Here is a 15,861-nt window from a genome sequence, read left to right on the forward strand (position 1 = left end):
CCCGACTCATTTTGGTCGCTTTGAGTCTCTTGAACGGCTAATCCATTTAGTTTTGGATTTCCCAATCCACTTATGTATTTCGACAAATCAAAAATTGGCGGAAGTAATTCACTTTGATAACCTTTGAGACTGGTTAGACTGCCCATCGTCATATCTATATATAGAGCAGCCTCTACAAGCCCCCATTCAATGTTGAGTTCGGCTATATGCTCTTATCTGCTGAAAGCTTATATGAAACCATGTGTCAATTTAAGCACTCAAGCATTAAATTTCCATTTTAAAGTCCCATCGTCTGTATGGGGTGTGTTTCAAGGCTAGAAATATTCTTAATTGAAACCTAGTTTGATAAGATCTTCAAAAAGCCTATGAATTTTAAGAAACAAGTAATTAGGCTTTAGTATACCCATTGATTAAGTCTACCAGCTACTTTATTATCATACTAAAATATGAATATTGGCTTTATTTTTTTTATTTTGTTGCATTAGACTATTACAATAAAATGAAGAAGGCATAAGTCCTCTGACAGCTTTTTGTAAATGGGGATATTCTTTTTATTTATCCATTAATAGGGTATAATAAAGTAACAAAGTGCCTAAGTCTGTTGAAATAAATTTGCATGCATCCAAAAAGCAAATCTATGTAGAACATCTTAAAAACCTAATGAAATTGAAACGATTCTGTGCATATATTTTTTTATGCAACATATAAATATATCAACATGTAACTGGACTTAACATTAGATCTGTTTACTAGGAATGTTTACATTTCGTATTTTATAAATAAGTACTAAATTTGTTATTTGTAAACAGAACATAATCCTAACAGAATAAATAAATAAATTTATAACAATTTTAATATATATTTCGCCTGCCCATTTTGTTGATTTCAGTAAGTAGTCTGGCGAAGAAGATACCTGCAATGGTTCTGTAACGAATACATTAGAATTATTGCAATGATAATACAATTAAACTTACATTTAAGTGCAGAAACGCTGTGACTTTTCGCACACATTACTAATGGGGTTCCAGTAAAGCCCTGCATCACAACTCATCACAATACCTCTCAAACCAAAGCATTTTATGTATTTTGAGCAATCGTTTTGATAAACATCAAAATGCATGCCCACTGCGCAGGAAATCGATTCACTTGCTCGTAGATTTTTGCAGTATTTATTTGACCAATCGCAGACTTTTATGTCAGGGTTCCAGTACAAAGGATCGGGGCATTTGCCCTCAAATGCCTCGCCGTTACTACATTGAAAATATTTGGTACAGTCGGTTGGGTGAGCTAAAAAATCCACACCAGGGCCGCAAATATTTTCCTCTGGATTCGAGCTCTCATCATTATTGTAGCAAACACTTGAATCTCCACAGCAATATAATTTTTGGTAGTCCCAATAAAGATTACCTGGGCAACTCATAATTAATTCTTTTCCATTACTACATTGGATGAAGTTATGACAATTCGTTGGATGGGGTATATATTGATAACCGCTACTGCAAGAAGGCCGTGGTTTTTTTGATGTCGTGGTGTCAGGGAAAGAAGTGGTTGAGGAACTTGAAAAAGACGGTGTCAAACTGCTCGTAGTATCGCCCGGTGCTGTGGTATTTTTATCCGGAATCGGTGTAGAATCCTCAATAGTGGAGCTTTCTCCAGGATTATTTGTGGGTTTCAGGCCAGCTGTAGTATTTTCTCCTGGTTCTTTAGTGGAAACTTGATTAGTTGTACTACTTTCAGCAGGAAGCAAAGTAGAATCCTCAACCGTAGTGCTGCCTTTAGGATTATTAGTAGTAATCACACTAACAGTAGTACTATCTTCTGGCCACGTTGAATACTCTTTTGTTGTGCTGTCTTCAGGGGTACCTGTAGAAGTTTCGTTTGGAACCTTTGTAGTATCCTCTATGGTTGAGCTATTTTCTGGTGTATTCTGTGTAGGGTTTTGGTCTGGGACAGATGTAGCATCCTCGATAGTGGTGCTATCTTCAGGACCAGTCGTTAAGTCCTGGGTAGCTGTCGCAGTTTCGTCAGGAGTCGGTGTTGAATCCTCTACGGTAGTGTTATTACCAAATCCAGCTATAGTAGTTTCGCCAGGAAGAGTTGTAGCATCCTCGATAGTGGTGCTATCTTCAGGAGGGGATTCCTGGGCAGCTGTGGTAGTTTCGTCAGGAATCGGTGTTGAATCCTCTACGGTAGTATCATCTCCAGATCCAGCTGTAGTGTTTTCGTCAGGAACAGTTGTAGCATCCTCGGTAGTGGTGCTATCTTTAGGAGTTGAGTCCTGGGCAGCTGTGGTAGTTTCTTCAGGAATAGGTGTTGAATCCTCTACGGTAGTGTCATCTCCAGATCCAGCTGTAGTGTTCTCGTCGGGAGCCGTTGTTGAATCCTCGATAGTGGTGCTATCTTCACGAGTTGAGTCCTGGGCAGCTGTGGTAGTTTCGTCGGGAATCAGTGTTGAATCCCCTACGGTAGTGTCATCTCCAGATCCAGCTGTAGTGTTTTCGTCAGGAACAGTTGTAGCATCCTCGATATTGGTGCTATCTTCAGCAGTTGAGTCCTGGGCAGCTGTGGTAGTTTCTTCAGGAATAGGTGTTGAATCCTCTACGGTAGTGTCATCTTTAGATCCAGCTGTAGTGTTTTCGTCAGGAACAGTTGTAGCAGCCTCGATAGTGGTGCTATTTTCAAGAGTTGAGTCCTGGCCAGCTGTGGTAGTTTCGTCGGGAATCGGTGTTGAATCCTCTACGGTAGTGTCATCTCCAGATCCAGCTGTAGTGTTTTCGTCAGGAACAGTTGAAGCATCCTCGGTAGTGGTGCTATCTTCAGGAGTTGAGTCCTGGGCAGCTGTGGTAGTTTCTTCAGGAACAGGTGTTGAATCCTCTACGGTAGTGTCATCTTTAGATGCAGCTGTAGTGTTTTCGTCAGGAACAGTTGTAGCATCCTCTATAGTGGTGCTATCTTCAGGAGTTGAGTCCTGGGCAGCTGTGGTAGTTTCTTCAGGAATAGGTGTTGAATCCTCTACGGTAGTGTCATCTCCAGATCCAGCTGTAGTGTTTTCGTCAGGAACAGTTGAAGCATCCTCGGTAGTGGTGCTATCTTCAGGAGTTGAGTCCTGGGCAGCTGTGGTAGTTTCTTCAGGAATAGGTGTTGAATTCTCTACGGTAGTGTCATCCTTAGATGCAGCTGTAGTGTTTTCGTCAGGAACAGTTGTAGCATCCTCGACAGTGGTGCCTTCAGGAGTGGAGTCCTGACCAGCTGTGGTAGTTTCGTCGGGAATCGGTGTTGAATCATCTACGGTAGTGTCATCTCCAGATCCAGCTGTAGTGATTTCGTCAGGAACAGTTGAAGCATGCTCGGAAGTGGTGCTGTCTTCAGGAGTTGAGTCCTGGGCAGCTGTGGTAGTTTCTTCAGGAATAGGTGTTGAATCCTCTACGGTAGTGTCATCCCCAGATCCAGCTGTAGTGTTTTCGTCAGGAACAGTTGTAGCATCCTCGACAGTGGTGCTATCTTCAGGAGTTGAGTCCCGGCCAGCAGTGGTAGTTTCGTCGGGAATCGGTGTTGAATCCTCTACGGTAGTGTCATCTCCAGATCCAGCTGTAGTGTTTTCGTCAGGAACAGTTGTAGCGTCCTCGATAGTGGTGCTATCTTCAGGAGTTGAGTCTTGGCCAGCTGTGGTAGTTTTGTCGGGAATCGGTGTTGAATCATCTACGGTAGTGTCATCTCCAGACCCAGCTGTAGTGTTTTCGTCAGGAGCCGTTGTAGCATCCTCGACAGTGGTGCCTTCAGGAGTGGAGTCCTGGCCAGCTGTGGTAGTTTCGTCGGGAATCGGTGTTGAATCATCTACGATAGTGTCATCTCCAGATCCAGCTGTAGTGTTTTCGTCAGGAACAGTTGAAGCATCCTCGGTAGTGGTGCTATCTTCAGGATTTGAGTCCTGGGCAGCTGTGGTAGTTTCTTCAGGAATAGGTGTTGAATCCCCTACGGTAGTGTCATCTCCAGATCCAGCTGTAGTGTTTTCGTCAGGAACAGTTGAAGCATCCTCGGTAGTGGTGCTATCTTCAGGAGTTGAGTCCTGGGCAGCTGTGGTAGTTTCTTCAGGAATCGGTGTTGAATCATCTACGGTAGTGTCATCTCCAGATCCAGCTGTAATGTTTTCGTCAGGAACAGTTGAAGCATCCTCGGTAGTGGTGCTATCTTCAGGAGTTGAGTCCTGGGCAGCTGTGGTAGTTTCTTCAGGAATAGGTGTTGAATCCTCTACGGTAGTGTCATCTTTAGATGCAGCTGTAGTGTTTTCGTCAGGAACAGTTGTAGCATCCTCTATAGTGGTGCTATCTTCAGGAGCTGAGTCCTGGGCAGCTGTGGTAGTTTCTTCAGGAATAGGTGTTGAATCCTCTACGGTAGTGTCATCTCCAGATCCAGCTGTAGTGTTTTCGTCAGGAACAGTTGAAGCATCCTCGGTAGTGGTGCTATCTTCAGGAGTTGAGTCCTGGGCAGCTGTGGTAGTTTCTTCAGGAATAGGTGTTGAATCCTCTACGGTAGTGTCATCTTTAGATGCAGCTGTAGTGTTTTCGTCAGGAACAGTTGTAGCATCCTCTATAGTGGTGCTATCTTCAGGAGTTGAGTCCTGGGCAGCTGTGGTAGTTTCTTCAGGAATAGGTGTATAATCCTCTACGGTAGTGTCATCTCCAGATCCAGCTGTAGTGTTTTCGTCAGGAACAGTTGAAGCATCCTCGGTAGTGGTGCTATCTTCAGGAGTTGAGTCCTGGGCAGCTGTGGTAGTTTCTTCAGGAATAGGTGTTGATTCCTCTACGGTAGTGTCATCCCCAGATCCAGCTGTAGTGTTTTCGTTAGGAACAGTTGTAGCATCCTCGATAGTGGTGCTATCTTCAGGAGTTGAGTCCCGGCCAGCAGTGGTAGTTTCGTCGGGAATCGGTGTTGAATCCTCTACGGTAGTGTCATTTCCAGATCCACCTGTAGTGTTTTCGTCAGGAACAGTTGTAGCATCCTCGATAGTGGTGCTATCTTCAGGAGTTGAGTCCTGGCCAGCAGTGGTAGTTTCATCGGGAATCGGTGTTGAATCATCTTCGGTAGTGTCATCTCCAGATCCAGCTGTAGTGTTTTCGTCAGGGACAGTTGTAGCATCCTCGATAGTGGTGCTATCTTCAGGAGTTGAGTCCCGGCCAGCAGTGGTAGTTTCGTCGGGAATCGGTGTTGAATCCTCTTCGGTAGTGTCATCTCCAGATCCAGCTGTAGTGTTTTCGTCAGGAACAGTTGTAGCATCCTCGATAGTGGTGCTATCTTCAGGAGTTGAGTCCTGGCCAGCTGTGGTAGTTTCGTCGGGAATCGGTGTTGAATCATCTACGGTAGTGTCATCTCCAGATCCAGCTGTAGTGTTTTCGTCAGGAACAGTTGAAGCATCCTCGGTAGTGGTGCTATCTTCAGGAGTTGAGTCCTGGGCAGCTGTGGTAGTTTCTTCAGGAATAGGTGTTGAATCCTCTACGGTAGTGTCATCTTTAGATGCAGCGGTAGTGTTTTCGTCAGGAACAGTTGTAGCATCCTCTATAGTGGTGCTATCTTCAGGAGTTGAGTCCTGGGCAGCTGTGGTAGTTTCTTCAGGAATAGGTGTTGAATCCTCTACGGTAGTGTCATCTCCAGATCCAGCTGTAGTGTTTTCGTCAGGAACAGTTGAAGCATCCTCGGTAGTGGTGCTATCTTCAGGAGTTGAGTCCTGGGCAGCTGTGGTAGTTTCTTCATTAATACGTGTTGAATCCTCTACGGTAGTGTCATCTTTAGATGCAGCTGTAGTGTTTTCGTCAGGAACAGTTGTAGCATCCGCGGTAGTGCTGCTATCTTCAGGAGTTGAGTCCTGGGCAGCTGTGGTAGCTTCTTCAGGAATAGGTGTTGAATCATCTACGGTAGTGTCATCTCCAGATCCAGCTGTAGTGTTTTTGTCAGGAACAGTTGAAGCATCCTCGGTAGTGGTGCTATCTTCAGGAGTTGAGTCCTGGGCAGCTGTGGTAGTTTCTTCACGAATAGGTGTTGAATCCTCTACGGTAGTGTCATCTTTAGATGCAGCTGTAGTGTTTTCGTCAGGAACAGTTGTAGCATCCTCTATAGTGGTGCTATCTTCAGGAGTTGAGTCCTGGGCAGCTGTGGTAGTTTCTTCAGGAATAGGTGTTGAATCCTCTACGGTAGTGTCATCCCCAGATCCAGCTGTAGTGTTTTCGTCAGGAACAGTTGTAGCATCCTCGATAGTGGTGCTATCTTCAGGAGTTGAGTCCTGGGCAGCTGTGGTAGTTTCGTCGGGAATCGGTGTTGAATCCCCTGCCGTAGTGTCATCTCCAGATCCAGCTGTAGTGTTTTCGTCAGGAACAGTTGTAGCATCCTCGATATTGGTGCTATCTTCAGCAGTTGAGTCCTGGGCAGCTGTGGTAGTTTCTTCAGGAATAGGTGTTGAATCCTCTACGGTAGTGTCATCTTTAGATGCAGCTGTAGTGTTTTCGTCAGGAACAGTTGTTGCATCCTCTATAGTGGTGCTATCTTCAGGAGTTGAGTCCTGGCCAGCAGTGGTAGTTTCGTCGGGAATCGGTGTTGAATCCTCTTCGGTAGTGTCATCTCCAGATCCAGCTGTAGTGTTTTCGTCAGGAACAGTTGTAGCATCCTCGATAGTGGTGCTATCTTCAGGAGTTGAGTCCTGGCCAGCTGTGGTAGTTTCGTCGGGAATCGGTGTTGAATCATCTACGGTAGTGTCATCTCCAGATCCAGCTGTAGTGTTTTCGTCAGGAACAGTTGAAGCATCCTCGGTAGTGGTGCTATCTTCAGGAGTTGAGTCCTGGGCAGCTGTGGTAGTTTCTTCAGGAATAGGTGTTGAATCCTCTACGGTAGTGTCATCTTTAGATGCAGCGGTAGTGTTTTCGTCAGGAACAGTTGTAGCATCCTCTATAGTGGTGCTATCTTCAGGAGTTGAGTCCTGGGCAGCTGTGGTAGTTTCTTCAGGAATAGGTGTTGAATCCTCTACGGTAGTGTCATCTCCAGATCCAGCTGTAGTGTTTTCGTCAGGAACAGTTGAAGCATCCTCGGTAGTGGTGCTATCTTCAGGAGTTGAGTCCTGGGCAGCTGTGGTAGTTTCTTCATTAATACGTGTTGAATCCTCTACGGTAGTGTCATCTTTAGATGCAGCTGTAGTGTTTTCGTCAGGAACAGTTGTAGCATCCGCGGTAGTGCTGCTATCTTCAGGAGTTGAGTCCTGGGCAGCTGTGGTAGCTTCTTCAGGAATAGGTGTTGAATCATCTACGGTAGTGTCATCTCCAGATCCAGCTGTAGTGTTTTTGTCAGGAACAGTTGAAGCATCCTCGGTAGTGGTGCTATCTTCAGGAGTTGAGTCCTGGGCAGCTGTGGTAGTTTCTTCACGAATAGGTGTTGAATCCTCTACGGTAGTGTCATCTTTAGATGCAGCTGTAGTGTTTTCGTCAGGAACAGTTGTAGCATCCTCTATAGTGGTGCTATCTTCAGGAGTTGAGTCCTGGGCAGCTGTGGTAGTTTCTTCAGGAATAGGTGTTGAATCCTCTACGGTAGTGTCATCCCCAGATCCAGCTGTAGTGTTTTCGTCAGGAACAGTTGTAGCATCCTCGATAGTGGTGCTATCTTCAGGAGTTGAGTCCTGGGCAGCTGTGGTAGTTTCGTCGGGAATCGGTGTTGAATCCCCTGCGGTAGTGTCATCTCCAGATCCAGCTGTAGTGTTTTCGTCAGGAACAGTTGTAGCATCCTCGATATTGGTGCTATCTTCAGCAGTTGAGTCCTGGGCAGCTGTGGTAGTTTCTTCAGGAATAGGTGTTGAATCCTCTACGGTAGTGTCATCTCCAGATCCTGCTGTAGTGTTTTCGTCAGGAACAGTTGTAGCATCCTCGATAGTGGTGCTATCTTCAGGAGTTGAGTCCCGGCCAGCAGTGGTAGTTTCGTCGGGAATCGGTGTTGAATCCTCTACGGTAGTGACATCTGCAGATCCAGATGTAGTGTTTTCGTCAGGAACAGTTGTAGCATCCTCGATAGTGGTGCTATCTTCAGGAGTTGAGTCGTGGGCAGCTGTGGTAGTTTCTTCAGGAATAGGTGTTGAATCCTCTACGGTAGTGTCATCTCCAGATCCAGCTGTAGTGTTTTCGTCAGGAGCCGTTGTTGCATCCTCGATAGTGGTGCTATCTTCAGGAGTTGAGTCCTGGCCAGCTGTGGTAGTTTCTTCAGGAATAGGTGTTGAATCCTCTACGGTAGTGTCATCCCCAGATCCAGCTGTAGTGTTTTCGTCAGGAACAGTTGTAGCATCCTCGATAGTGGTGCTATCTTCAGGAGTTGTGTCCCGGCCAGCAGTGGTAGTTTCGTCGGGAATCGGTGTTGAATCCTCTACGGTAGTGTCATCTCCAGATCCAGCTGTAGTGTTTTCGTCAGGAGCCGTTGTAGCATCCTCGATAGTGGTGCTATCTTCAGGAGTTGAGTCCTGGGCAGCTGTGGTAGTTTCTTCAGGAATAGGTGTTGAATCCTCTACGGTAGTGTCATCTCCAGATCCAGCTGTAGTGTTTTCATCAGGAACAGTTGTAGCATCCTCGATAGTGGTGCTATCTTCAGAAGTTGAGTCCCGGCCAGCAGTGGTAGTTTCGTCGGGAATCGGTGTTGAATCCTCTACGGTAGTGTCATCTCCAGATCCAGCTGTAGTGTTTTCGTCAGGAGCCGTTGTAGCATCCTCGATAGTGGTGCTATCTTCAGGAGTTGAGTCCTGGGCAGCTGTGGTAGTTTCGTCGGGAATCGGTGTTGAATCCTCTACGGTAGTGTCATCTCCAGATCCAGCTGAAGTGTTTTCGTCAGGAACAGTTGTAGCATCCTCGACAGTGGTGCCTTCAGGAGTGGAGTCCTGGCCAGCTGTGGTAGTTTCGTCGGGAATCGGTGTTGAATCATCTACGGTAGTGTCATCTCCAGATCCAGCTGTAGTGTTTTCGTCAGGAACAGTTGAAGCATCCTCGGTAGTGGTGCTATCTTCAGGAGTTGAGTCCTGGGCAGCTGTGGTAGTTTCTTCAGGAATAGGTGTTGAATTCTCTACGGTAGTGTCATCTTTAGATGCAGCTGTAGTGTTTTCGTCAGGAACAGTTGTAGCATCCTCTATAGTGGTGCTATCTTCAGGAGTTGAGTCCTGGGCAGCTGTGGTAGTTTCTTCAGGAATAGGTGTTGAATCCTCTTCGGTAGTGTCATCTCCAGATCCAGCTGTAGTGTTTTCGTCAGGAACAGTTGAAGCATCCTCGGTAGTGGTGCTATCTTCAGGAGTTGAGTCCTGGGCAGCTGTGGTAGTTTCTTCAGGAATAGGTGTTGAATCCTCTACGGTAGTGTCATCTTTAGATCCAGCTGTAGTGTTTTCGTCAGGAACAGTTGTAGCATCCTCGGTAGTGGTGCTATCTTCAGGAGTTGAGTCCTGGGCAGCTGTGGTAGTTTCTTCAGGAATAGGTGTTGAATCCTCTACGGTAGTGTCATCTCCAGATCCAGATGTAGTGCTTTCGTCAGGAACAGTTGAAGCATCCTCGGTAGTGGTGCTATCTTCAGGAGTTGAGTCCTGGGCAGCTGTGGTAGTTTCTTCACGAATAGGTGTTGAATCTTCTACGGTAGTGTCATCCCCAGATCCAGCTGTAGTGTTTTCGTCAGGAACAGTTGTAGCATCCTCGATAGTGGTGCTATCTTCAGGAGTTGAGTCCTGGGCAGCTGTGGTAGTTTCGTCGGGAATCGGTGTTGAATCCCCTACGGTAGTGTCATCTCCAGATCCAGCTGTAGTGTTTTCGTCAGGAACAGTTGTAGCATCCTCGATATTGGTGCTATCTTCAGCAGTTGAGTCCTGGGCAGCTGTGGTAGTTTCTTCAGGAATAGGTGTTGAATCCTCTACGGTAGTGTCATCTTTAGATGCAGCTGTAGTGTTTTCGTCAGGAACAGTTGTAGCATCCTCTATAGTGGTGCTATCTTCAGGAGTTGAGTCCTGGCCAGCAGTGGTAGTTTCGTCGGGAATCGGTGTTGAATCCTCTACGGTAGTGTCATCTCCAGATCCTGCTGTAGTGTTTTCGTCAGGAGCCGTTGTAGCATCCTCGATAGTGGTGCTATCTTCAGGAGTTGTGTCCCGGCCAGCAGTGGTAGTTTCGTCGGGAATCGGTGTTGAATCCTCTACGGTAGTGTCATCTCCAGATCCAGCTGTAGTGTTTTCGTCAGGAGCCGTTGTAGCATCCTCGATAGTGGTGCTATCTTCAGGAGTTGAGTCCTGGGCAGCTGTGGTAGTTTCTTCAGGAATAGGTGTTGAATCCTCTACGGTAGTGTCATCCCCAGATCCAGCTGTAGTGTTTTCATCAGGAACAGTTGTAGCATCCTCGATAGTGGTGCTATCTTCAGAAGTTGAGTCCCGGCCAGCAGTGGTAGTTTCGTCGGGAATCGGTGTTGAATCCTCTACGGTAGTGTCATCTCCAGATCCAGCTGTAGTGTTTTCGTCAGGAGCCGTTGTAGCATCCTCGATAGTGGTGCTATCTTCAGGAGTTGAGTCCTGGGCAGCTGTGGTAGTTTCGTCGGGAATCGGTGTTGAATCCTCTACGGTAGTGTCATCTCCAGATCCAGCTGTAGTGTTTTCGTCAGGAACAGTTGTAGCATCCTCGACAGTGGTGCCTTCAGGAGTGGAGTCCTGGCCAGCTGTGGTAGTTTCGTCGGGAATCGGTGTTGAATCATCTACGGTAGTGTCATCTCCAGATCCAGCTGTAGTGTTTTCGTCAGGAACAGTTGAAGCATCCTCGGTAGTGGTGCTATCTTCAGGAGTTGAGTCCTGGGCAGCTGTGGTAGTTTCTTCAGGAATAGGTGTTGAATTCTCTACGGTAGTGTCATCTTTAGATGCAGCTGTAGTGTTTTCGTCAGGAACAGTTGTAGCATCCTCTATAGTGGTGCTATCTTCAGGAGTTGAGTCCTGGGCAGCTGTGGTAGTTTCTTCAGGAATAGGTGTTGAATCCTCTTCGGTAGTGTCATCTCCAGATCCAGCTGTAGTGTTTTCGTCAGGAACAGTTGAAGCATCCTCGGTAGTGGTGCTATCTTCAGGAGTTGAGTCCTGGGCAGCTGTGGTAGTTTCTTCAGGAATAGGTGTTGAATCCTCTACGGTAGTGTCATCTTTAGATCCAGCTGTAGTGTTTTCGTCAGGAACAGTTGTAGCATCCTCGGTAGTGGTTCTATCTTCAGGAGTTGAGTCCTGGGCAGCTGTGGTAGTTTCTTCAGGAATAGGTGTTGAATCCTCTACGGTAGTGTCATCTCCAGATCCAGATGTAGTGCTTTCGTCAGGAACAGTTGAAGCATCCTCGGTAGTGGTGCTATCTTCAGGAGTTGAGTCCTGGGCAGCTGTGGTAGTTTCTTCACGAATAGGTGTTGAATCTTCTACGGTAGTGTCATCCCCAGATCCAGCTGTAGTGTTTTCGTCAGGAACAGTTGTAGCATCCTCGATAGTGGTGCTATCTTCAGGAGTTGAGTCCTGGGCAGCTGTGGTAGTTTCGTCGGGAATCGGTGTTGAATCCCCTACGGTAGTGTCATCTCCAGATCCTGCTGTAGTGTTTTCGTCAGGAACAGTTGTAGCATCCTCGATATTGGTGCTATCTTCAGCAGTTGAGTCCTGGGCAGCTGTGGTAGTTTCTTCAGGAATAGGTGTTGAATCCTCTACGGTAGTGTCATCTTTAGATGCAGCTGTAGTGTTTTCGTCAGGAACAGTTGTAGCATCCTCTATAGTGGTGCTATCTTCAGGAGTTGAGTCCTGGCCAGCAGTGGTAGTTTCGTCGGGAATCGGTGTTGAATCCTCTACGGTAGTGTCATCTCCAGATCCTGCTGTAGTGTTTTCGTCAGGAACAGTTGTAGCATCCTCGATAGTGGTGCTATCTTCAGGAGTTGAGTCCCGGCCAGCAGTGGTAGTTTCGTCGGGAATCGGTGTTGAATCCTCTACGGTAGTGCCATCTCCAGATCCAGTTGTAGTGTTTTCGTCAGGGACAGTTGTAGCATCCTCGATAGTGGTGCTATCTTCAGAAGTTGAGTCCTGGCCAGCTGTGGTAGTTTCGACAGGAATTGGTGTTAAATCCTGTATGGTAGTGTCACCTTCAGAGCCATCTGCTTTTGTCAAATTGTAGACAGTGTTTCCGATTGTTAACCTTTGTGCCCCGTCATCGTATTTATGTGATCGGTAACGATTAAATTTTTGGATTGGCAAAACTTTATTTAACAAATCACTTATAGTTATGCCATTATCATTTTGATAACTCCGTTTCTGTAATGTTTCTTTATTTTCGGCTTTTATCTGCACTATTAGTACCACTGTTAACACATTGAATATTATATAATGTCTCAAAGATTTATTTATTTTCATCGCTGCCGATTTACGTTTGAGCTTTACAGAGGCATTTGGCTAACTGACACCTTAGCTCTGTGCACTCATATTTATAACCCCAATTGAAGCTTATTTGCCATCTTATCTGATCTTTTTTGCGAAGCCCGTTATCTTTAAGAGGAACTCAATTGAACTGCCGTCTGCTGAAAATCAATTACGTTGAATTGTTATTTCTTTATTTCGATTAGTATTTATGGACATTTTTGGTGTGTTACAAAATACTACCTCAATTATTGGCGGTTATTGCACCTGAAATTCATTGGAGAACTTGACTGCATTGTCGCAGCTATAGTCACACGTTTGAAGTGGTTGGTTCCAGAACAGCCCACTGGGGCAGCTCAATTTAATCCCAATGTTGTAGACACACTGGATGAATTTGGTGCAATCGGGTGGATAGGGTAAAAATGACAAGCCAGATGAACAGCTCAGGGCCGGAGCCTCCGTGGACTTGTTTGCCTCGTCCGCACAATACTGTGAGTCCCAGGCACATACATTCAGTTCACGATCCCAATAGAGACCATCAGGGCATAGTCTCAAAATTCCCTCACCATAGAGGCACTGATAATACTGCCTACAGTCAGGTGCTGGAAGAAATAATTCTCCATCAGGACACAGGACTGGAGGTGGCAGTGTTGTGGTAGGTATCTCCGTAGTTGCCTCCTCCGTAGTCGCATCCTCAGTGGTAGATCCATCTGTTGTATTGTCAATGGTAGTATCCTCTCCCGACGATGCCGTCGCACTTACAAGAAGTGCAAACATTCCAAGTATTCCAACAATGCTATAGCCTTAAATTAATTAAAATATTAGATGTTTCGCTACAATATGTTAGCTTGATTGATCGACCTCTCATGTTTTGCAATGTGGACGGTCTCGCAAAGTACAACTTTTCACAATGTTCCGTGCTTATATAGCAATTGCTTCCAGTTAATACTGAACTACTCTTCATTTTATCTGCCTAATCTATTATATTTACACGCGTATTGACAGCCATGGTAAAGAAACTTTAGCTCTCCTTATCTATTTATTGCCTTGCCATTTTTAAGCAATGCCTGTAAGAAATGGTATAAAGTTAAAAAGGCGGAGTTACACAATTTGTGACAAGCACTGAAGAAAATGAATCCACTATCCAAAAACACAACTAATACAATTAATTTACAACCTGCAAAGATTTAAGGTTTAAATATATTCTTCGTGATGTTTAAATTCAAAAACAAATCTTCTTTATTTAGGTCACCGTATTTAGTTGTTTTCTTTTCACAGTGTATTGCTTTGTTGATACTTTAAATAGTTCGCTTTGTTATTATTACTAATATTTACCTACTTTAGTTCGAACACTTTAAGTGTTCTGGGAAATTAATACGTCTGTCCTGATTACTTCAAGTACATCCGGAAACATATAAACTGCGTGACACAAAGGAGGTTATTAAAACTACAACTTATTTCAAGTTCCATTTTTTAAGTTGGAAGGAAAATTGAAGGTTAAACTTAACATAACATAAATGAAGAATGTTTTTGTCTGATATTGGGGAAAGTGCAAAACAGATCGGAAAACATCTCAAATATTTTCGACTTTTAGTTAGTTAATTAGTAAATAAATCATTTTATCATGCTTATGTAGGTGTATTAAATGTCAAAATGAAATAACTACATATATGTACATTGGTCGTTCAATCTTATCAAACAAGACAGTAAATTGCTTTTTAATGGTCATGGCAGAGATATGACTGGTACCAATGAATAATTGGAAACCCCATAAGTAATAAAACTCAAGTTTTAATTAGATCTTTATTTTCCCTTTTACAATCCAACGTTGAACGTTAACGCATCTTATTCTTACCTCAGAATCGCTGAAGTTATCGTACATTTAAACAAAGCATTTACTAGGCCCTGCTACTCTTATCAAATGGTATTGTTATCTAATTGTTATCGAATGGTAATTTATCAATGATATAAAAACGTGATATTTTAGATTTTCTAATTACTGTATATAACCCCAATAAACGAATAATACAAATTATTTGGTATTGGTAGTAGTATTTGTCCACATGTCGATTTAGCTGGTTCATCTGTGTACGTTAAAACTTCTAGTACACTTGACTTCTACTGTAATAACTTTTAATATAAACTTTAATAGATTTGTAATGACCAGCTCATATAAATATAATTTGTTCTTACATTTTTTTGTGTGTATGCTAATTACTTTTTCGTTTAAGCACAATTGTTTGAACTCGTTATCAATCAAGGTTTTGCGGTCCTATCATAATTGATTAAGAAAGTGATAATAAGAACATTTTAGTGTCTTGTTGTATGCTAATTAAAGACTGAATCAGATGCAGTTCGAATAGTATAAATGCACCGTCGATAGGGAACTTTTCATTGGTCTGGTTACTAGTCGACTGATCGTTGCTACGATGAGATGTAAGTACAGAAAGAGAACCATATCAATATCCTTTAACATTAAAGACAATCGCTTTTGGGTTTCAGTGGTCTGGATTTTGATGTCCTTGCAGCTTATGCTGCTAGCAACTGCTCTCAGTGCCAGACAATGTGTTAAGCCAACTGCTGCACCACAACCCACGGAGGATCCCGATGACCCCACTGACGATCCATGGGATCCCACGGATGACTCATCTGAGGATCCATGGGATCCAACTGATGAGCCCTCGGGTTCCACGGGAAAGCCCACTGGAGTGCCAACTGAAAGTCCTTTAGATCCCACACCCACTGGAGAACCTTCGGTACCAACGGGAGATCCCACTCAGAATCCGTCGGATCCCACTGAAAAACCATGGGAGCCAACCGATAATCCATCGGATCCTACGGAAGAACCCACTGAAAAACCATCGGAGCCAACAGGAGAACCAACTGATAACCCGTCGGATCCCACGGAGGAACCCACTGAAAAACCATCGGAGCCAACAGGAGAACCAACTGATAACCCGTCGGATCCCACACAGGAACCCCCTGGAGAACCATCCTCTCCAACGGGTCAACCCACTGAAGATCCAACTAGAGAGCCTAATGATCCAACGGGGGAGTCAACGGACTCTCCTTTAGATCCTACTGGAAAGCCAACTGAAGAGTCATCATCTTCTACAGACGAACCCACTGACGAGTCCTCAGTTCCTTCGGAAGAGACTACTCGAGTTACATCAGAAAAAACGGTTGAGCCGGGAAGTTCAGAAAAACCAACTGACGAACCTCTGAGTTCAAGTGAAGCAACGTCCCAGACTACACCCAGCATTGATGCAGACGCCTCATGTAGGACTCATCAGGGAGTCCAGTTCCTGCCACATCCGTATGATTGTCATCTATACATACACTGCAATGGGGATGTGGGATACATAATGGATTGTCCAAGTGATCTATTCTGGAATTCGGTCAACCAGACTTGCGACAAGACCTGCGCCTAGAGAAATAAAGAACTTAGAATAGTATGCTCTCAAAAA

General features: G+C 44.8%; 3 protein-coding genes across 3 annotated transcripts; 1 reads left to right on the top strand and 2 right to left on the bottom strand.

The window, feature by feature from the left end:
* Window positions 1-482: 482 nt before the first annotated feature.
* LOC119555537 (mucin-12) lies at window positions 483-12,406 on the bottom strand. The gene is made up of 2 exons (XM_037866969.1): window positions 975-12,406; window positions 483-924 (listed from the first exon to the last, which is right to left on the bottom strand). The coding sequence occupies exon 1, from the start codon at window positions 12,389-12,391 to the stop codon at window positions 977-979; it is 11,415 nt and encodes a 3,804-aa protein (XP_037722897.1). The 5' UTR covers window positions 12,392-12,406; the 3' UTR covers window positions 483-924; window positions 975-976.
* Window positions 12,407-12,566: 160 nt separating this feature from the next.
* On the bottom strand, window positions 12,567-13,297 carry LOC119555543 (peritrophin-1). Its single transcript, XM_037866976.1, has 2 exons — window positions 13,256-13,297; window positions 12,567-13,197 (listed from the first exon to the last, which is right to left on the bottom strand). Exons 1-2 carry the CDS (start codon window positions 13,260-13,262, stop codon window positions 12,653-12,655), a joined length of 552 nt encoding a protein of 183 aa, XP_037722904.1. The 5' UTR covers window positions 13,263-13,297; the 3' UTR covers window positions 12,567-12,652.
* A 1,391-nt stretch (window positions 13,298-14,688) lies between these two features.
* Window positions 14,689-15,861, top strand: LOC119555542 (cell surface glycoprotein 1). Its single transcript, XM_037866975.1, has 2 exons — window positions 14,689-14,830; window positions 14,897-15,861. Exons 1-2 carry the CDS (start codon window positions 14,824-14,826, stop codon window positions 15,823-15,825), a joined length of 936 nt encoding a protein of 311 aa, XP_037722903.1. The 5' UTR covers window positions 14,689-14,823; the 3' UTR covers window positions 15,826-15,861.

Source organism: Drosophila subpulchrella, chromosome 3L (genome assembly GCF_014743375.2).
Source record: "Drosophila subpulchrella strain 33 F10 #4 breed RU33 chromosome 3L, RU_Dsub_v1.1 Primary Assembly, whole genome shotgun sequence".
NCBI classification, from domain to species: Eukaryota; Metazoa; Arthropoda; class Insecta; order Diptera; family Drosophilidae; genus Drosophila; species Drosophila subpulchrella.